We start from the raw sequence: 22,050 nt of genomic DNA, 5'->3' as shown, positions 1-22,050 counted from the left end.
CCTGCTCCTTTTCAGTTCCTTGTCACCCTTAAAATACATCGAGAAAGGGACGTGATTAAGGCCCTGCAATTTTGTCCTGAGGTCTTTACCTCAGCCAAATCCTCAGCAGATTAAGGCCCTGCAACTTCGTCCTGAGGTCTTTACCTCAGCCAAATCCTCAGCAGAATATTTGTTACGTGCCTGCCCCGAGGGCCATTTCGGAGTCCACCCAGCCACCTGTGACTGCCAAGTGCTCTCCTTAACCGTGGTCCTGCCTGTGCTCCTCACCATGCCGGGGTCTTGTGTGCTTCCCAAAGGGTCGGGGAGCGTGGCCAAGCTGTGTGGCAGCCCTATGGCAGGGCTGAGCAGAGCCCCGAGCCGCCGGCTGCAGGGGGAGGCTCCGCGCATCCAGCTGGAAGAGGCCGTCAGGGCCGCGGCCTGCCAGAGTCAACACTCGCCCTGACCTTCAGCTGCGAGCGAGAAAATCCCGTAACGCACGCCTTGCCACGAACAGCTGTGCCTGCGCCGTGGCCAGGTGAAATTACTGTAACGGGCTGCTAATTGGCCTCTCGCTGAAACCAGGCCAGAGGCAGCAGTGCTGGGGAAGATGCAGTGCAGTGGGGGGAGCATTGGTTGTCCTCCCTGGCACATCCTCCATCAGGAGGCCACTTGCGAACCATCTGGGCTTGCAGTGGGTCACCTCCAGGCCTCCCAGCTCAGCTGGGGTCATCCCATTTCCAGAGAGTCCTTCACCCCAGCACTGCTTGGAGGAGAAACATCAGCCTGAGCCGCCCTGTCCTTCACACAGGGCCCTGTTCTTGCCACCTGGCTGCCCGCAGAGACCCTCCTGGCTGGCTTTCAGGAGCAGATCCTTCCCTTCGTGGCTCACCTCGCCCCACAGCCACGGATGTCCTTCTGCTGGTGCCCAGTGGTTAGAGAACTTCGCCTGGTGCCAGGTTCTCCTCCGCTGCCTGGCTGTACTCTGGGACATGTTGGCTTTGCGTCCAGATTTTTCAAATATTTTGCTTTGTGGTTTTTCATGCAGCGCTCAAGATATTTTGCAAAAGGCACCTTATAAATTGACTCAATGAATACACATAAAACACCAGGTTTAATCCTTCCTTTCACATTCTTCCTCTCATTACTAAAATGTCCCCAACATACCAACCCCCTCCCCACCTTGTGTTTAGGCCAGACCAGGCCAACTTAAAATACTTTTGGCTTCTACAGGAAGACTGGAAAATGATTATTTTATTTCAAGGAAGCTTGTTTTGGACTAAAATCAGGGCTTGTAAACGATTGAAGCGAAGAACGGCTGTAAGGACTATCACATCAGGTGCACTAAATAACAACAGCGTATTGTTGTTTTCATGCCAAGCAGTCCAGCACCAGGTGAGGCCTCCTCTCACCAGCTCTTCTTCACTGGGGCAACCTGAATGGGAAAAAGGAGATATATTTTTTAAAATGATAATAAATAAATAATGAGCAATTACTCAGGGACAGAAAGGCTAAAGGAGCCCCAGCCCTGGGTTGAGCAGTGTGGGTGCAGCCTCAGGGGCAGACAGGACCTTCCCACACCAAGAATGGGACTGTCTCCCTTGTATGGGTCAAAAAAGTGCAAGACTTCTTTGAGTTACTCCTAAAAGCTGGGTTCAGCTCTCCAAAAAGCAGACCAGATGGGCACTAGTTTGGACTTAACTTTAGAGGAAGATCCATCAAACCTGTTTTAGTTTTCTCACCACCATGGTGTTTGTATCATAGCCGAAACCAGAGGTGCTCAGCTGTTCAACAACTGCCTGCACTCACCATCCTCCAGCTCCGATCTTCTCCTTTCAGCCCAGCTCTGCTCAGCACCAACAGGTCATTTCCATGGCTGCTGAACACTAGAGAAATAACGGAAAAGCACCAAGGAAAAGCAGTGCAGGTGAAACATGGTGGTGGTATTTCAGCCTGTGCTGGCCCATGCTCCGCATGCATGGATTTCCTTCAGCTGCTGAGAGATGGGGAGAGACAGGAGTATTGGAAGATATTTTGTACGTCACAAGGTTATATCTGAACATTCAGGATCCTCTCTGCCACTGGATGATAGGGTCTCATCTGAAAAAAAAAAAAAAAAGAGAGAGAATCATGTTTTGGTACCTCTATCACATCCATAGGGCACACTCATGCAGTCCACAGGGACCGGGGAGCACCTACATCTGACAGGCCTCAGAGTGGCCCCTGGTGATAAATCCCAGAGGATAATAAACAGCACAAGGCTCATAATGGGGTCTCATCAGCCAAGAGGTCAGAGCAGCCAAGAAATCACATTAGTTCAGATTTTGTTCCTAGATCCCTAATCCTGCAGTGTAACTTTAAAATATTCCTTTAAGGATCACAATGTTCTGGGCAAAGAGACCTTTGGGACCTCTTGGGTAAACGTGGGCATTTCTTGTATTCATTACCAGCCTCTGGCTGCATTAATACCTTAGCTATTTCATCACAGGCCTCTCATGCTTGTTAATATGTCTTTTGGACTCATTTCAGCCCGCAAGCCTCCCAGTTCCACAGTTTTGCTGAGCAGCTTTGTCCTTTTTCAGAAGGAGCTGAGCGCTGTGGTCTGGAGGTTAAAGCCCTGGAGACCTGTGCATGTGACAGCCTGGCCTCCGTCCCTGGCTCAGGGCAGCCCGGGCACCCCTTTTACCCTTTCCATCCCTCTGAGCCCCGTGGAGAACACCCACCAGCAGCAGGGTGACCTGGCCCCAGTGTCTGTGGGATGAGGAATTACATGTGAACGGATGCATTTGTGTTCATCTGACCTTCTCACTCCTTCGCTGGCAGCCCAAAACACCGTCGCAGCAGTGAGGCCAGGCACAACGCGGGCTCGGCCTGCCCTGTCTGACACCTGTGAAGCCTCAGTGTAAGGCTCTGAAGGCAGAGAGATTGGGCTGCTTTGTCCATTAAAACAAACTAACAAAAACGATAAACCCTGCTTTTGACACAATCTTAACCATTTGCTGATGACTGTAGGCTCAAATGGAGTTTTGTCCTCAAGGTCAGGAAGGGGAAAAGACATAAAGGTGCTTGTCATGGGATTTGTTTACATTTTTTTACTGGGAATAGTTCACTCCACGGGTCAGGGAGAGCCTGCAAGCAAAGCCAGCAGCAGTGAACCCAAGCCCACGTGCCTGGGGAAAACCAGGCCCTGAGAGGTGTGTCCAGGGGTTACCCTTGATGCCCTTTGGGGGAGGAAGATGCAGAGAGCAGATGAGGACCAGAGTCCAGTCCTTGCTCCACATGCTCCTGGCAGCTTCCCTGCCTGTCTCCCAGGACAGCCCTCCCCAAACTCCTTTCCCTTAGAGGTCTGGAAGGACCAAGACCTTTGCACAAACTGGGGTCACACACGGTGCAATGGAATCCATCAGGGCCCAAAACCCCAAGACTCAACCACAGGAGTGTGCAGCTAAAGGAGTCAGGCTGGCCAGCTCGGCTGTGGCACCGTCACCCAGCTGTACAAGTGGGACCTTCCAAGCAGCTGGCTTTGGTGCCACCTAAGCACAGAGATTTTGTTCCTCTCTAGGGCTTTTAACAGTGGTTTAATGAGCAATTAGCCTAGCTGGCTGGGAAGAATGATTATTAAAATGTTGTTGCTCTTCCTGATAAAACAAATGTTGTTTTCATTGGCCTACTTTGAATGTTTCTCAGGTTTAGGATGAAGAAACAAAGCATCCACAGTTTTCAGCAAAGACCTATAAATTTATCTTAAAAAAAATAATAATAACCCTGGGTTGTTTTTGTGTTGTTGTTTTGGTTTCTTTCTTCTTTTTTTTTTTTTTTTGTCATTTTCCCATGAAAAATCTAGGAAAAAAAATCATCAGAAAGAGATGTGCCTTGCTAAAATGAAAGAGATGTGCCTTGCTAAAATGCTCAATTTCACAAAAAGAACTGGTTTTCATCTTAGATAAACAATTCCTGAGAGAAATTTAGGAGCATGTCAGTTGAGATAGTTCATATGGGTTCAGTTCCACAGGAGCTACTGGATCTGAAATTCTTACCCTGTCACACTCTGAAACTGTCAGTAAGGGAACCTGCATCCTCCAACCAGGTAACTAAACAAGATTGACACGTCTTTGCTCTTTTCATTATAGTCAGGGGTTTGTTGCTGCTGTTGAAGGCCTTAATTTGCAGAATTCAACAGCTTTACAATTCCCCCACGCCTTCTGTTCACTAATTGCATCAATGAAAGGAATGCATTTGATTTATATCTAGCTGCATTGAATGATTGACACTCTTTAATAGGAACAATATAGTCAGCAATAAGAGAAATGTCACAGTGCTTCCCAGGATAACAATAAACTGGTAGATCTCAGAGATTTTAAAAGAGGACTAGATAAATTAATTCAGATTGTTCCTCCTGGTGTCAAGCCTGAAGCTGATGCTTTACCAAATCTACCTTAGAAGTGAAAATTGGTGAGGAAATAAAAGATATGAACTTGTCACTTATCTTTTTGTTGCTTCAGACTGGATCTCAGACCACCTTCTGAAACACAGCTGGCTCCTTGGCATACACAAACTACCCTAAGAGAAAGCCTTGAAGCGAATCTTCCCCCATGGCCCTTCTTTCCTCTGCTCCCTTCAAGGGAGCAAGTATAGGTCTCTCCTCACTGAACTGCAGATGGTGACTTCAATGTCCTTGACTTTAGGAAGGGAAGCATGAAAAGGAGGAACTGCGGAGGGTATTGCCTCTTCCGAAGGCCCAGTGACACCTCTCATGAGGCCAGAACTTTGCAAAACCTCAGATAATGTTGACGCAGGTAAAGTGGTTTATTGGCATCCAAAATACTCATCAGCCTTCTTGCCCCTACATTTAAGGGAAGGGCCAGAGGTGGCATTAAGCAGACAATGGCTAGTTCAGATGAGCTGTCCGACCCTGTTTTTACACAGGCAAGCCCACAGAACACCTGGATTTTCTTGCCTTTCTTTCCATAGATGCCGTCATGCTGGTCTGGCCACTGCAAACATTTCCACGCTGATGGCTCTAGAAGCTTAATTCATTTGTGCTCAGAGGCGAAGCTGAGTCAGCACAAGCTCCAGTCCAGCCAGGAATGGGGAAAGGGGAGCCTGGCTTTTATCAGTGCCCTTTGCAGACGCTTTTGTGGGGCTGAGTTTTGGAACTGGTGCTGGAGTGTGCAGGAAAGAAAATGACTGAGAACAAAAGACGGAGGGAGGACAGGTTCAGAGATGTAACTTCAAGTCTCAGGGTGTTTGGGAGAGACTCTCAGCCTGTCAGTGACACAACCCCAGGGTCACTTGGCTGAGGCTGTGTATGCTTGTGGAGAAGAGAAGTGGTAACAACAGGGAGATCTTGAGCCTTCCAGAGAGAGACACAATGCAGTCCCTGGTATAGCAGCTGAAAACGGCCAAATTCAGCCTAGAAATCAGCTTAGCAGTGTCTATGTCACCTTACCTAAGCCACCCCTCAGCTAGCAGCTATGGACAACTTGAGGTGATCAAGACCTTGGCCTTAAAATGAGGCCTACATTTCAGTGAAGGACTGCTCCAGCACGGCTTCCCGACCAGTGCAGCCCGCTGGCCAGATACTTCTCTCCCTCAGCCTAACCCCACAGCTCAGAAACCAGCCAGAAGAGACCAAAACGATCGTTCAGTCTGAACTCTTGCACAAAACAGACCACAGAGCCCGCCCCAGTAATGCCTGCATGGATACACTGCAGTCCTCCGGAGCCACTGGGAATACAGGGCTGGAAACAATAGCTTTGAAAGAGCAAATCAAACTTGTAAAAATAAAGGGGGGGGGGGGGGGGGAATGGCGGCAATAAAAGTCGTGATGAGTCAAGGAGATAATTATGTGTGATAGCAGGGTTTCTTTGGCTGGGGACCAGCAAGAGGCACTGTCTGCATCCAGCCCCTTGGGATGAGGATGACAGAGCAGTTTGTGCAGCTCTGAGAGAATTTGAAATCTCCAGACAGGAGAAAGGTGAGGGAGAAGGCAGCAGTCTGAGATGGGGCTGGGCCTAATTCAGACACGCACAAGTCGTTAAGCTAATGTCTCTTGGCTAATTACACACACGGAGTCATATCCTGCAAGGAAAACAGCGCAAGAAGCAGCCTCATGGAATGGGCACTAAACAAACGCATTAGGCAGGGGAGCAGTAATCCCTTTTTGATGCCAGCGGGGTGTGAGGCATTTCTCATCCCCAGGACTGCAGCCATTCAGTCACGCTCAGCCCACGGGAATCCCACAGAAGCAAGAAGCTGCAAGAAGCTACAGGCCCCCCATCACCGCTTCACATACAAAGACTCGGGGCAAAGAGGAAGAGATCTGGCCGGTGATATGTGCCTGCTGTTAAACACACCTCCCTAAAAAGAGCTGAGAGCCCCTGGTTTAGATTTAGTAATAAGCCCCCAAAATGGGAACAGAGGAAGGAGGCCGATATTTCTGGGTATTGTTTGCAGCTCTGCCTGTGTTTGCTCAGTGATTCAGCACAGCATTATTGGGGCTTTTAGATGGAAGCCATGAGTCACCCACAGAATTTCTTCCTTCCCTCTCTGGAAAACCCACAAGCCAGGAGGGTGAACATGGGGAAGGACATTTTTCTTGATGAAACCATTCAGCCTCACAGGTTTCCCTATCTTATCTGATGCCAGGTGTCTGTATATCTCAAGCTCCTCCAAGCAGGACTGGAGTATACATAGCCTGATGCCCTCAGGGCTCGGTGCTGAGAAGTAGGACCTGCTGTTCTTCAAAGCCAAAAAAAAACACAAGAGACCTCAGCAGCACAGTCCACTTTCATACCTCCAAACAGCATCAGCTCTACCAGAGCCACTTCTGACAAGCGCTCGCCTCACCTCCAGCTTAAAAACTTCCAGAGGTGACAATTCAAGCACCTTGTTTCTCCACTACATGGCCATCCTCATTGCTGAGAAGTTGTTTCCTAACACAGAACTGTAGAATAACTGAAGCTGGAAAGGACCTCTGCAGGTGTCTGCTCCAACCCCGACTCAAAGTAAGGCCAACCAACACCTAACCTGGACCTCCCTTGCTGCAGTTTCAACCATCACATCGTGTCAGGTCTGCCGTGGGTACAGGGAATTGATGAGACCTCTTCTCCTTACAGCAACCTCTTGCACACTTAAAAAAAAAAAAAAAAAAAAAAAAAAAAAAAAAAGCCCTTCCTTCTTCCTTCTCCAGATCCTTCAGACTTCACTCATAGGTCATGTTTTTGGGACTTATATGCCTTATATGCCTTATACGCCTTATATCCCACAAACAATTGCAAGTCTCCAGCCACACAGATCCTGGAATTGCCAACCTCATAAAGACTACTGGGAAAAGTTAGAAGCACTAACCTCCACAGGCTTCGTCCACAGAGAAAAGAAGGCAGAGGAAAGGCAAGCAAAGCAGAAACAGCTCATCATAGGCTCTGAACACCAGCCTTCCCTTGGGCCCCTTCCCCTCACGTCTCCCATAACCTCAAGCACAAAGACACATAAAAACCCAAGTCCTCGGTTCAGCTGTTGATAGCTGCGGTACTTCTGGCCGTGCCAACAATGCTGCACGCCCCATTTCTTCCCCAGGGCTAGCAGCATAAAAGAGTGGAAAACCTAACTCACGAGACATTCTTGTTATTGTTTTCTAACGGGGCCGTGCTAAAAACCCTCAGCCCAGAGGAAAGCCCATCTGTGCCATGAACAGGCCAAGCACACCCCTTGCCTCCAGCTGCTGACAGGCAAATGGGGAAGAGTGGCTCATGGACCGATGCTTTCCTCGATATCCAGAAAAATTAGGACCAGGCCACCCTTGGCTGGAGGCCCATGTGTGAATACCCTCTGCTCTGCAAATCCCTTAGCTGTGTCACCCCACACTCCTCCTGGCTCTGCTCTAAGAGCTCTGCTCTGCCATCCCTCCCTGCTCGCCCCATTCTGCAGAGCATGTACAGCCTCAAGCAAGAGAAAAGCCCTCCTTGGACTTCTCTTTGAACCCAGTCCCGCATTCTCTCCACGTCCTCCCCTTCCCCAAATACACGTGCATTTTAGGGCTGAGAAACTCCAGTCAAAGAGAAGCAGCTTTAGGAGAGCAAGGCTTTGCATGGAAAGGGTCTTGCCATTTTAACCAGAGTCTCCTGCCAGCGAACAGCACAGCCCTTGAACGCGCAAGGAATTTTGACCTCACATAGTGAAATTTCCTAGAACTTTAAACCTTTGTTGTTGTTGTTGTTGTTGTCGTCGTTTCTTTGGCTCTCTCTCGCTTTTCAATTTTCCACTTGGCAACCGTGTTGAAATGATGCAAGGAAGTAGCCACTGCTTAACTGCAAGTTATTAATTAGATGCCAGGGTGTCTGTGCGTGACTGCACGCAGGGCGGGGGGGGGCGTTGGGTCCGTCCCCTGCATTACAAAATCAATGAACCAGATTGGTGTTTCTTTTCTGCCTAGAGATATAATTTAGTGGCACGTCTCTGTTTGCTTCAGAACCAATTCCTGAAAGAGAAGGTACTTGCACAGCCTATTGGGGAGGGGAAAGGGGAAGAAAAAAGCCCTCAGTGACCACGGGCTGATCCTTCAGCTGTTGAAACTCTTTCCTAAGAGTCTCAACCTCTGTTAAAACAAACGCTAATTGTTCTTCACCAGAAACAGTCCGAAGACGTGCTGCTGTAAAATACCAGTCTGACAAAATTGAGAAAGACTTCAGGCGCTCGGGGCTACCCAGCTCTCCAGGTTTTCCCAAGACTTACTGCCACCCCAGCGGGAGTTGACACCCCTCCACTGAGACAGCGTGTCTGGCCACACGCGCCCTCCCAGACTGCTGCCGCGCAATTGAAAGTAGATTTGCACAAGCCATGGCTGAAGGCGCTGCGGTTTTCGGTGTTGAACGTACACTTTGCCCTAGACACGTCTCTGCTCTGAGGATCTCATAGTTTAAATACCCAAGACCAGCAAACATCCCAGGGGGAATCTGTTCCAATGGGTAATTACCCTCATTGTTAAAAATTAACAACAAAACAATGATCGTAGACAGCTGGGCCTTTCGTGCCTTTTATAGCAACATTCCCATAGCTCTGCTAGGGACATTGTTTGGGATTTGTAAATAAATTTTCACCCCAATTCAGGATAAATCCTTAGTCGTCTATATCAGATGTTTTCCCAACAGGGAACGGCTGCTTCCCAGGAGGCTCGAGCCACGACATATCTTCCTGGTATGCACATCCCAAGAGGTAAGTCGAGGGTCTTTGATGCTTCAGAGAGATGAGTTCCAAGACAATGCTGGTGCACCCAGAGTTGCTGCAGCCCTTGTTTTCTGCAAGGTTTAACCCATGGCGTTGGCCAGCGTTGACACTGACAGAGGCTTGGGAGCCTTTGGTTGCATCCTTCCCTCGAGGTTCACTGCTAACAGATGGCCCAGGGCAAAGGGAGGCTCAAGGACAAGCGTAAGCATGAGAAAACTTGCAGCCAGCTCATCTTCAAGGGGGTAGGCACAGGTGGCCAGGAAATGGACTTAATTGCAAAGAAAAACAACCCCAGATCTTCCAAGCCAAGCTGATAACCCAGGAGAAGAATGGTGGAGGCCTGACAAGAAGGGTGGAGGGAGGTTGGTTAGCTATGATGATGATATGTACCCTACAAAATCAGAAGGCCATACTTGGTTTGGAGTGCTCCTGAGTGCCAAATCCTGAGTGGTTTCAGGACTGTCATTTGGAGGCAGACCTCAGCTGTCCCATTGTCACATTGACTGTTAAAAGCAGTACCTAATTTTAAAACTAGTACCTAAAACAGTACCTAGTGAGCCAAGAGCACATCTAGAAAGCCTGGTTATCACCATGGTAAGGATACTACACCCGGAAACCAACCTTTGACAGATCTTTCTCTCCCACCTTCACTTGCTCCTACATGGCTGCAATCCCTTCCCCAGAGGCAGTTAGGTCAGAAAGGAGGAGGTAGACCATTTTTTTTGGCCCTACATCACCATTCACTGTCCTTTCTGCATGTAAAACTCCTCGTGCAGCTTCCTGTGAACCCAGGGCTTCAACCTCAGGCTTGGGTCCCTCATCCTTCTACCACCCCATTCAATAACAATTCATATTTCCGTATGCCTGCAAGTGCTAGCCAAGACCAAGGGCGTGGGCTTGCAAGTGGCAAGAAAAAGCTGCTGCAGGTCCCCTAGACACAACGGCTGGTCACCACCTTGCCGAAAAACCAGAGCAGCAGGATGATACAGCCCATCACATAGCCACTGGGTCAGCAAGAACAGGCAGTGCTCAGTCCCTGCCCCGAGAATCAGAAAGCCTCAGTAGTCCAGACCGAGAAACATCCCCAGGGAATCCGCTCCACTGGTTAATCAGCATCGCTCTTAAAAATTAATAACAAAACAATAATAGTAGGCAGCTGTGCTTTTCATGCCTTTTATAGCAACGTTCCCACAGCACAGCGAGGGACATCATTTGGGGTTCACAAGCAGCTTTGGGGCTGCGTTTGGGCCTTCTTCTCTTTTTCCATGGCCTACCTCTCACCTGCTAGCCTCTGCTGACCAGAAGGCAGCCGGCCTGCCACTTCCACTGCAATAAAATCAACCAGACAGCAGAAAAGCACACGCACACGCAGCAAGCTTGGTCCTAGCCTGAGTGAAGCTTAGCATTCCTTCACATTCTGGGTTGTGGAAAGAGTTGTTCAAACCAGGCTCATAGCAACCTTTTAGACGTCGTACTCAGAGTTATGTAAAATATTTTCCCTGCTTTGGTAGTTGGCAAACTTTGTTTTATAAGACAAATGGAATTTATTAATGCAAAATATTTATCAAGTCTTTGTATTTTTTTTCCAAGGGAGTGGAGAGGTTGACCAGGAGTCTTTCATCTTTGTTGGCTTCTGAATGTTAAAAATGCAGCTGATTTAGAGCAAGACCACAAGCCAGAGTCTCTTTCATTTCCACATAACCCCTTTTTCTGCAAGCGATAGCAAGCTCTGCCTTTGAGAAACGTGTCTTCTTCCTGCGGTGGCGGCAGGGAACGCTCACGATGTGCATCCTCAAAAGCTTGGGTGATCTCCATCCTCCAGGTGAGCAACAGAGGTAAAAGATGGACAGCAGGCAGGTTCCTCTGTGCTCCGTCCTCCAAAGATGAGCAAAGTGAGATGTTCTGTGCCTCAGGGACCCCGCATCCCCCAGGAGAATGTGCGTAAGGTGGGAACACAGAAGAAAGGGGGAGTAGCAAAAAAAGGGGGGACAGCACTTTGGCCAAACAAACCATCATCAAACAAGCACCATCATCAAACAAGCACCATCATCTTAAGCTGCCAAGCGCTGCTTCCAGGACAATCAGATCACAAAGCACTTTCTTTAGGCTTCCGTATCTGCCTGATGGTTTATCATCCACCTTTTCTTTGACTGTTTTCTTCAGTCTGATAGGTACCAGCATAGTCTTCACTGGAGGTTCGTAAGGACTGCCATGGCATATGTAACATTTTTGTCAGAGGTGGGTCCACTTTGGAATAAATATCTCTGCTTGCTACAGGAATTTGTATTTATTTTCTTCTTTTTCTTCATGCACAAAGAATAACAGTTTCAGGAGGCTAAGGTTAAAATCAGTTGTTTGATGCCTGGGTTATTTATTTGTTCCTCTTCTTCCCTTTCATGACTTGGGTCTGCTCTGCAATTAAGGTTTTAAATGTTCCTTTTTATCTCAAGTTCAATCCATTACAGTAAAAACAGTTTCAAATCCAACAGCTTGAATGGAAACAGACACAGTTGTCAGAGACCAGGTTCCTATCTTTAGGCAATCGGTGTGGCCCCACAGCTGGGATCACAGAATCAGAGAATGGCTGAGGCTGGAAGGGACCTCAGGAGGCCATCTCATCCAAACCCTGCTCAAGCAGGGGCACCGAGAGCAGATTTCTCAGGACTGTGTCCAGATCTCTGGCTTTTGAAGATCTCCAAGGAGGAGATCTCAACCTGTGCCAGTGCTTCGTCGCCTGCCCAGCAAAGTGCTTCCTGGTGCTTAGACAGAACTTCTTGTGTCTGTGCACATTGCCTCTTGTAAATAACGGGATATCAGAGAATCCTGCTCTGCATCAAATCTTCTCCCTTCAAAGGTGAGGCCCAGTAATAGGTGGTGGCTCAGAAGAACTTTATTGAGTGAAGAAGCCAACGGCCCTCTTGGTTCACCACTTAGCATCTCCTGTGAAATAATTTTATTTGGAAGAGTCAGGTCTTCTCTTCACACTTTCAAAGAACTGGAACTGGTCCAAAAATGCCTGAAGGGGAGAACAAAGCAGTGACTTGAAGGACATTTGTCTCAGGGTGGCCAGGCCTGCAGAATACAATGTTCCTCTTACAATATTAGACTTAATCAAAGAAACGGAGAGAGGTCACAGAGCAAATTCCTGACTCCAAATTCACGAGTTATAAATAAGTATTCCCTGGTGTGGACAGAGGTCCCTTCGGAAAAGCCCAGTGAGTCAAGGCTGAAAATATTCCATTTTGGTGGACAAAATACAAAAGAGAAGTCATCGTTAACACGAGAGCCAGAGAGGATCCATGAGAGACGGTCCCCTTCACTCCAGGTAAACAGCCCCACGTTGCAGGAATGGGCCCAAACCAGAAAGCCCCAAGCAGAGAGAAGACAGAAAAGAAGTAACCAAGTGTAAAAGGGGGAAGTCATCACCTGGCCTGGACCACCCTTCCAGTCATCTCCTATAAGGTGTCTTCTGTGCCAAGGTCTGCTCTTGGCTGTCCACCCTCTGCTCACCTGGCTGTGATGGGATGAACGCAGGCTCTGCGGCCCCACAGCTCAGTCTCCTCTGCAGCAGCTCCCCCACAGCCCCTTCTCCATGCTCTCGCCATGAAGAGCAGGCAGGGCTCTGAACACAGGGGTGCCCAACATCTCCAGCCTGAGCACAAACACGCAGTCCCGAAGCATATCCATTAGATGCCCGAAGGCCAGGAGAGGACATCTGAAGCCGAGCAAATTCCAGGGAAATCTTTTACATCACTCACATTTCAAAAGCGCAGCCCAAAGCCTCTGCTGGTGCAACCTGGCAAGAACGTGCCCCTCATTGCACAAAAAATAAGAAACCCAGGCCAGCTCTCCCTCCGCCACCACAGGGGCAAGGGGCAGCCGTGACAGTGCGCACCACAGCAGAGCTGGGGAGGAGAGGCCGGCTCTGCTTTGCCTTTCCTGCTGAGAAATCAGGTGCATCCCTCAGGTTGGGGCGTGCTGAAGGTGCAGCACAGGGATGGTTTATCATCTCAGGAGCTTTCCCGGTGATGCTGCTCGTGCTCTAGGTCAGGAGAGGCACAGGGATGCATAGCAGGAGGTGAGCGATACAGGAAAAGAGAAGAAAAAGAGGTGGGTGAAGCTCAAGAGGAAGCCATCCCTTTGGTTCTCCAAAAAATGCTGCAAGACTGGCCCAGGTAGAGCTCAAGGGAAGTTTGTGGCCTGACATTGAGGGATGCCAGAGCCCAAGGAGGTTTCTTTTAGGCAGACGTTGGGGTTTGGGCAATGCTGTGCTGGCTTCTCCCCCTTTTCTTTGCTTTTGTAGTTTGAGGTGCCATAGAGGCACTGCCCTTTGCTTGGGGAAGAGGGAGATGCTGAGGCCAGGCCTGAAGCTCCGTGCTGCAGCTCCGAGCATCCCAGCCCAGCCGCAGGCACCAGCTCCAGCACCAGTATGAGCACTGGGGGGGGAACAAAGAGGGGGCGGGCAAGCTCATTCACTTGCTAATAGGCTACCAAAAGAAAGACATCACATTTATGATTGCCATGCAGGGATACGGTCCAGCTTGCTAAAAGCAGAGAGAAAAGCATGACAGGGCAAGAGAGGAGAGGAAACGGATTGGGTTTTTCAGATGCACCCCAAAATCCACACAACTGGTAGGTGCCCCAGGAGGCCGAGCAGGGCAGTGACACCAAGATGCTGAGCACCCAACAAGAGTTTTTCTCAGCTCTGGTTAGAGAAACCCTTTCCTGCAGAGCTGCCGCTGTTCATATGCTTGGAGCAACACTGTACAGAAAGGAGAAGGGCTGTTTTTTTTGGGGGGATGGGAAGGGGGAGCACAAACCCTGCGCTGGGAAAGCCACACCGATGAGCTTGTTAACATTTGAAGAGACTGCCTGGCGTGATTCCTTACACAGATCCCTGCCAAGAATTTGCAAGAGGAAAGTATATTTAGCAATCCAAGGCATGCCAAAGCCTTGTCAAGAGGAGAAAAAAAAAAAAAAAAAAAGAAAAAAAAAAAAACACTTTGAATATGTAGAATAGCAATTAGACATTTTCTAAGCAGCCATTTTCAAAACGCATCCAGGCATCTAATAAGGGCACCTGAGGCATATCCACAACCCCGCCACACTCCGTGCCTCAAAAGACATCCGCTAAGGGGCGAATACACAGAGCAAGGGCACGTTAGCGATGGCAACTGCCCACTTGCAGGGCACTGGGGCTGGTCCTAAGCTTGTGATCCTCTGCCACCCCCCTGAGCCACTGCGAACACACGGTCTCGTGCCACCGCGTGTTATTTAACAGCATCCTCTGAGGAATCATTTCTCCTAAAGCCGTGAGCCGTGCTGCCTGAGCAGTTTGATGAGAGCTGTGCCGCCAGCTCTGTGATGCTTTGTGTCCCCGAAAGGAGCAGCTGGTGAACCTCCAGGTGAGAGGAGCAGCAGCTGGAAGCTGGGACAACGCGTAAAAGCAAATGGCAGCTTACAGCCCACCACAGTGACCCCAGCCCTGGTCGATTCTCTTGTTGGCCAACGTGCTGAGCTGTAAAAGTGTCAATAAACTTCATCGCTAAGCTCCTTTCTTGCTGGGGAGAGACCTGGATATGTCTTCCAGGACAGGGCATGTCTGCCCCAGGGAGGTCACTCACCTGCACTGATTCTGGAGCAGCTGCTGGGAGTTTCCCTGGGGTGCAGCACGGAGAGAGAGGCTTGGAGGAGCTCAGGAAAGCCATGGGCACCTCTTGATCTCACCCAGGGATGAAGGCAGCTAAGCATGCAGCGAGGCCACGACCTTTGCTGTTCGTGGACGTGAGAAATCACACCAGGACGTGCTCTGTAAAGCGTGACACAACCCCACAACCCCTTCCTAGGACGTACAGATGCTTTCGACAGAGCAGCTCCACCAATTCTTGCCTGCTGACCACCTCTTCCCAGCCTCCCCGCTCCCGTTTATTCCTCCTCTTTACCCAGCTCTGTGCCAGGAGGGCGTGAAAAAGCAGCTGGGGAGGGGGACAGGTGAGCAAGGGACCCCCGAGGTGGGCAGGGAAGGACGGAGCCAGGCTCAGCCCCCAGCCGCAGCGCGGCAGTGGCGCCCGCTGGCCGCTCGCAGCATCGCCCCGGCCGCAGCAGCTCTCGGCTTCGTGCTCTCGGCTCCTGGCTCTCGGTTTCTCGCCCTCGCCGCCTCCTTCCCTGCCCTCACGGCGAGGAAAGGCGCTGAGCTGGCAGCCCCGAGGCTCAGAGGTCCTGCTCGGTGGCCTAGGAGAGAGCCACGGAGCTCCTGGCAAGGCAGGACCAGCTCAAACCCAAATCCCAGCCTGATTTTCTCTTCCCGTTTCCACCTTGCCCTTTTTCCACCCTCCGCCCATGCTAATCCCAAAGGGAATTCATCGTTTTGGGGTATCAAGGTAGTGCGGATGGATCCTCTGCACCTGCTACCGAGTGGCTATTTCATGCCAGGTGGGGAGGCTTTAATCAAAGCCACGTGCTTTAATTATGGTCTGTGCATTAATGAAGACAGAGGGCTGTTACATCACAGCAACTAGAAATGAGAAAATGGAAGGAAACATCCCAAGCACCCCGAGTGGGGAACAAAAGGCAAAACACGCAGACCCCCACCTGTGCTTCCAGTGGCACCTCACGAGCTGGTACCACAACTTCCTACATCCATCACCAGAGGCTTCAAGGGAGTTTTGGTGCAGTAGAAGCATCTTGTGCAGGAATCTCAGACCTCTTCCACACCCTCTCAGAGAGGAGAACGCTTTTTTGCTCCTTCCCCAGTTGCCAAACCCGCTGCCCACAGTGCCTCCCTGTGGAAACAGCCACAGCGCAACCTCTCCCCAGTCACACCCCATTTTATCAGTGAAGGCTTCCATGGGATGAAGATGCAAACCAAGTCATCAGCGCACAGCCATGGCCTCATCACGATTTTCTGAGAAAAGGACTCCCATTTTAAATGAAAACACCTTAGTAAGGGAAATTGTCTTTATTTTGATGCAAGTTAAGCAAAAAAACAAAAAACACTTTCCTTTAGTAAGGGAAGCTTATAGCACTGAACTTTAAAAAAGAGAAAAGGGGTTCAGGGATGCCAAATTCAAACATTTGAGTTGCATGAAGACTTTTTGCAGCTTAAGTGCTCCTATTTAAGTCCTCTTCTGAATACAACTTCCAAAGACAGCGGGCTCATTAATGACATTATTGCCTTTATTGTTTTTAAGTTGAAGCAAGAGGACTTAAATATTACTTTACTATTTTTCCTTTAGCCGTTATCAAGGTTATTACTAAGATCTGTGTTTTCTGACGTGTATTGTGAAGGACAAGAGAAGTGCTGCAGTGACCAAAAAGCCCAGCTCATAATCCTGAACTAAATCAAAACTCACTTAACAAATCAACTGTAAAAAAAAATGTTCCCGTATCCCAAGCTTGATAGTCTAAGGAGGTGATTTGGAGGCAATTATTAGCCTAAACAGCAGCTTTTCATCCAAGATTGATGATCCCAGGAGTTGGCTCAACATGAAAAAGCGTTGCTGCCATCTAGAATGGACTCAGGAACTTGAACACACAGAGATGAGAGCCCTACAAGTAGGGAGAGCAACCCAATCACAGCATTTGTGCGCGCTGATATCGAGACCTGCACACAGCAGAAAACACTACGGGCTGAGGTAAGCCACCATCTGCAGCTGGCACTGAAAATTAGCAGCGCCAGCCAGCAGCAGAGGATGACAGCTGCTCTTTATTCATTTCAGTCTCTGCCCTCAAGCCACGATGCTCTTTTCTCTCCTTGCAGCACATGCACGGCTCTCCCAAGTCCTCAAAGGCGAACAGGAGAAGGCAGGCTGATGTTCCACTTTCTCTCCTCTCCCCTTCCATCTGCTCGCTCCTCCACTCATCCATTTGCTCTGTGCTATTCCTCAAGGCACAGACATCAAGGGCACCTCAAGATGTGCCTAAGTTCTCCTCACGTTCCCCTCAGTGCATTAAAGCAACAGAACCAGAGTATGAAATTAAATGGAATAGAAAATTGGTTTTTAATGACTTAACCAGTAATAAGAACTTTTCAGCTACTGGATAGAAATACAAATGCCTCCGTAGTTATACCAATAAATAATAATGCAGCAAGACAGCACTTTCCATAGAAAGATGAACATGATTCCACTCCATATCACCTTTTATTGTTAAAGGGACAGATCTTGACAGTGGAGGAAACAAGCATGTTTCAGAAGGAGAGCAGGGTGCAGCATCTACTGGTCCTTCAGTTCTTTCAGCCTTCTGATCGCAGATTTGACTGTCACTGCAGAGGTGGTGCTGAAAGAAGCAGCAGAGTCATTTGCACACCGCAGCACAACAACCCGCAACAGTTATTTTTTGGACAAAGCACTCATCATTTCAAATAGTTCTCGCCCGACTGCATTGTCAACAGGAGGCTACCTCCACGTCGATTTTCCTGACAACGAAGCGTAGGCCCATGCCTACAGACGCGCACACAACTTCACAGCTACCTCTCAATCCAAATTACCCAGGCATCCAACAACTACGTGCGCAAGCGCGTGGGCTGAGTCCTAGCGACTGTTGTGTGGGGTAACCGCATCCTCTACCAGGACAGGAAGGTGCAAGGAGGGTAAAGAAAGGCATGCAAGGGCACCATCACAATAAAAACTGTAATGATTCAATTGTTTTAGGGAAAAAAAAGGAAGTTTTCTTTGGGAGTAAACCTGATTTCAACTATTGCACCTGTTTCTCAGAACTGGGAAGGCTGCTGCAGTAACCACAAAAAGTGCTGCTTAAACTTCAAAATAAGAGGTAGGAGCGTCTTTCCACAACTACACTACTTCTACAGCCAAGAGAACCACGGGAGGAAAAATACACCCCAGAGCAAAGACAATAACGTATTACAAGCTGTGAAAATATCTTTTTTTACATAGATTGGAAGGAGAGCGGTCAGGTCTCAGCCATGCAGCCTATTCCACCCAGAGCCACAAGAGAGACTGCTTACAAACAAATGTTTGCTTCCACATTTGCAGATGTTTGGATTTGTTTATTTCAAGTTTGGGAAAAGATGCAGCGATTGCTTTTTTTTTTTTTTAAATTTAAGAAAAAAATCAACTGCTTTGATAAAGTCCAGAGAGATTATGAATTTTTTGGGAGGATACACCAAAAATAGCAGGAACTTCATGGCTAAAATGCAGTATTGGCAAAAGCTGCACAACAGATACTGAAAAGAACAGCAAGTGCTTCACAGTCTGATCAAATTTTATTAACCAAATTGAGAAAAAAACCACATCACTAATTCAGTACAAATCTACTTAATGATTAGAAGATTATAATTAAAAAAAATTAAAATCCCTCAGTTCTATGAAAATGTCTCAGTCACATGAAAATGAATGCTGATAGAAACTTCTTTATTGCCTTACTTGTAAGTCCAGGCACCACCAGCAACTGTCTTCATGCAGGATCCGCAGTGCCAGATCCCAACAGCCTTCCTCTTCATTTTGGTCTGTAACAGAAGAGAAAAAGACGCACTCTCCAACAGCTGAAAAACCCACAACTCATGCTGTTATCCTAAAACCCAACTTCAGGTGAGTAGTTCAGCATCACACCATGGCGCTGCCTGTAAGGCTGTGCTAAAACACACAAGGATCAGAGGTTTTCATTTCAGTTTCTCAAAACAGAGAGTTCATCTGAAATATTTTTTTTTTATTCGTATATGGAATAGAAGGGAGTTATTTCTGAATGCACCATCAAAAATTTAGTTTTTTAAAGGAGAAAAAAATATTAAAGAGTTATACTGTCAATAACAACTGATATTCTCCTGGTATTATGACCAACACTGCACTGCTATTATTTGCCCTTTATGAACATCCCAGGATTACTCTGAACCAAATGCTCTTTGCACCTAAGGAATGGGCACTTCACTCTCTTCACCTGGGGAAATCTCCAGGTTTGCTTAGACCTATCTTGGTCTAAGCTATTCAGATGGAGATACCAATGTTCTCACTTCACATGTGAAAGCCATTAAGTATAAAGAAAGACATTCTTACAGTTTTCTAGTCACCTACAGATACCTGCTTTACAGGTATCAATAGTCTGGGCAAAGAACAAGCTGCTGGGCCTCTCAAGCTGTCAAAGCCAAATTCAAGTGAACTGTGCTCACACATGAGCAAGTAAGACTCCTCCTTATCAGTTATCATTCCCCATCCAGAGCTATAAAATGCATACAGATGCAAGCAACCAAGTGCAGTCAGAGTTGTAAGTGGGAAGAGTGAGGTCCCTTCCTCCCCAGGTACGCTGTAAAGTTAGTGAAGGAGGAAGAAAAAGGAAAAGGAAAGGAAAATGAAAATGAAAAGAAGCCCCAATCATGCCTTAATTATCAGGATTACAGATACACTGTGTAAATTCTGCCAGGTCTTTTCATTAGATACCTACAATACACAGTCTGGCAACGAAATAAAGATTTGTTTCCACTTAACTACCAACTGTGCATTCACCTGAAATGTCTATTAATTCCTTTTATTTTATAAGGTGACCTAACGCTCACAAAAAAACTATTTATTTTCCTTAAACCAGTCGAGCAGAAAAAAATCCAGACGCAATCCACTCCCACCACCAACAGGCCGATTTTTGAGTCTAGCCGTAGGAACCCGTGCGCCTCACCTTGCCGCAGAAGGAGCAGGTATACTTGGCGTGCTGGCTGATCTCGATCTTCTTCACCATCTTCCTCAGGGACGCGCCGTAGCGGGTGCCGTACTTACCCACGATCCCCACCTTCTTGGTGCGCTTGGCCTGCAGGGAGGTGAACACCACCACACCGCCATCAGGCGCGGCTTCACCCAGCCCCCCCCCAAGGCCTCCGCTCGCTGCTCCCCCAGCGCCGCCCCGCCGGAGGCCGCCCCCCCGCCATCATCGTTCCCCCCGCCCTCATCGATCCCCCCGCCATCCCCTGGCCGCTCCCCGCGGCCCCAGCGCGGCGGATGGCGGCGGATGGCGGCGGCCCCCTCCCCGCTCACCATCTTGCCGCCCGGAGCCGCCGCGGAGAGAGGAAGGCGCAGGGCGCATGCGCGGGGAGGTGAAGCGGCGCCGCCGGAAGTCAGCGAGGGTAGAGAGGCCGGGCTTGTCTGCGCCGCTTGGAGGACTGAACTCTATGGTTTGGAGGACCGAACTCTATGGTAGCCCCGCCTGACGGGGCTGAGGGGCGGCGCGGCCCCCGCTGAGGGGGCCCCCGAAAAGCCCCCGAGGAGCCCAAATTTGGGTTAAAATAGGGCGGTGGGAAGGCTGTGGGGGACACCTTGACCCCACAGAGGGCAGGGAGGCAGCAGAGAAGCAGCCCTCGTTGTCCTCACCTCATTTCTGGTGGCTGTTAAATAGAAACGGGATAAAGGCTACAGGTGTAAAAAGGAAAAAAAGAATAAAAATGAATAAATAAGAACAAATTCTAACCAGCCCTAAATTTCTAACAGCAGCCCTAAAAGCAGAGGTTTCAAAACGCCCAGCTCGCAATGCCCATACACCTGTGATTCCCTCCCGTGCCACCCCATACCCAAATAAATGGCCCCAAAACCCCCCAAAAAAGGTGGAGGGGGTTCCCAAAATCCCAGCAGTGCCCCCCCCCAGCTCCCCGAAACACCAACATCAAAAGAGCAGAGCAGCGGAGGGAGGGATTTCTCAGCCCGCTGCTGCTCTGCGGTGCTGCTAACAGGATTAACCACCCATTAACCCCCATTAGGAAATATAATCTCGTTAGCCCAAGCGCTTTTTAATGCTCAAAGCCGGCTGCAAATTCATCGCAGCCTCAAGGAGGGAGCCCAGGCGGCTGGGAGCCCACCTGCCGAAACCATTGCCAGGCACTTTTTTGCAGGTGCATTTCTCCGTAGGGCTGAATTTATAGGATTTCTCTCTCTGCTGAGTCAAAGTCTCGTTCGACGCAGCCTAGGAATATATTTGCCCTTTTCAGAACCTAATCATGACTCACGGGATACATCATCAGCACCAACGTATTAAAAATATATATATAATAAAAGGTTCCTTTCGCTGCTTTGTGACTATTTGGTTAGAAAATAAAAATAAAATGACGGCACATCCAGGACTGAGGACCTACCGCTGCTCTCCAGTCTGTATTTACAGAGTTTAGGGTGGCTGTGGCAATACAGTCCACGGTCATATCCTTCACCTACAGTTATTCCAGACAGCTCTGCCAACAGCAAAATGCAACCATCTCACGCTACAGCCTCTTCCAGCATTGCCAAAATAAATGTGTATTTCCAAGTGACTGGGACATGGGTGGGCGCAGACAGGCCAGCAGAGCTCCCAGAGTTTTGCCTTTTCTCAGCCTACCTTCTCGTCCTCTTCGGCATGTCCCAGGCTGTACAGCTTCACATACTGCTGCCGTCGTTCAAACTGCTCCTTTTTATTGCTCAAATACCTCTTGTTTCTAGTTGGGCGTCCTTCCTGAAAATGTCACCTCAGTAAAACACTCCAAGCTCCAAGCTCAGCTCCACTACAGTAGCAGGAAGGCTGCAGTTCTGAGTCCGAATCTGGAAGGGCTTTCGGTGTATCCAAACACACACGCAGTTACCTGGTAATTGGGGTTGCTCTGGTAGTGCCTCTTCCTTGTTTAAAAGAGCGGTCAGCACGTTTGTCACTTCCATTTGCGCTGACAGCACAAAGACATTCTGCTACATTAGGTCGGGTAGGAGACGGTCTTCTTGTTAAAAAGCTCCCAAGAACACACAAAAAACAAAACAAGTGGTAAGAACAACAGAAGACACCCTACTGAAACAGTGAAGGCTGTAGGCCCATAGGAAGCCCGCAGTTTCACAGCCCTTGCCATGTGTCATTCCAGTTACATTACTAGGATTTAAAAATCAAGGCTCTAGTGTCTTT

The 22,050-nt window shown here is 48.8% G+C and overlaps 1 protein-coding gene and 2 long non-coding RNA genes across 3 annotated transcripts; 1 reads left to right on the top strand and 2 right to left on the bottom strand.

The window, feature by feature from the left end:
• Positions 1–1,212: 1,212 nt before the first annotated feature.
• Positions 1,213–15,738, bottom strand: LOC137858830 (uncharacterized). Its single transcript, XR_011098041.1, has 3 exons — positions 14,826–15,738; positions 1,786–2,076; positions 1,213–1,401 (listed from the first exon to the last, which is right to left on the bottom strand). It is a non-coding gene; the product is annotated as an uncharacterized lncRNA (long non-coding RNA).
• On the top strand, positions 9,052–11,235 carry LOC137858832 (uncharacterized). The gene is made up of 3 exons (XR_011098042.1): positions 9,052–9,189; positions 10,792–11,023; positions 11,115–11,235. It is a non-coding gene; the product is annotated as an uncharacterized lncRNA (long non-coding RNA).
• A 1,434-nt stretch (positions 15,739–17,172) lies between the features above and the next one.
• On the bottom strand, positions 17,173–20,330 carry RPL37A (ribosomal protein L37a). Its single transcript, XM_068687169.1, has 4 exons — positions 20,178–20,330; positions 19,825–19,953; positions 18,585–18,667; positions 17,173–17,478 (listed from the first exon to the last, which is right to left on the bottom strand). The coding sequence occupies exons 1-4, from the start codon at positions 20,178–20,180 to the stop codon at positions 17,415–17,417; spliced, it is 279 nt and encodes a 92-aa protein (XP_068543270.1). The 5' UTR covers positions 20,181–20,330; the 3' UTR covers positions 17,173–17,414.
• Positions 20,331–22,050: the final 1,720 nt, after the last annotated feature.

Source organism: Anas acuta, chromosome 6 (genome assembly GCF_963932015.1).
Source record: "Anas acuta chromosome 6, bAnaAcu1.1, whole genome shotgun sequence".
Taxonomy (NCBI): domain Eukaryota; kingdom Metazoa; phylum Chordata; class Aves; order Anseriformes; family Anatidae; genus Anas; species Anas acuta.
Note: the sequence above shows the minus strand (reverse complement) of the source record. Positions and strands in the feature narration are given on the sequence as shown.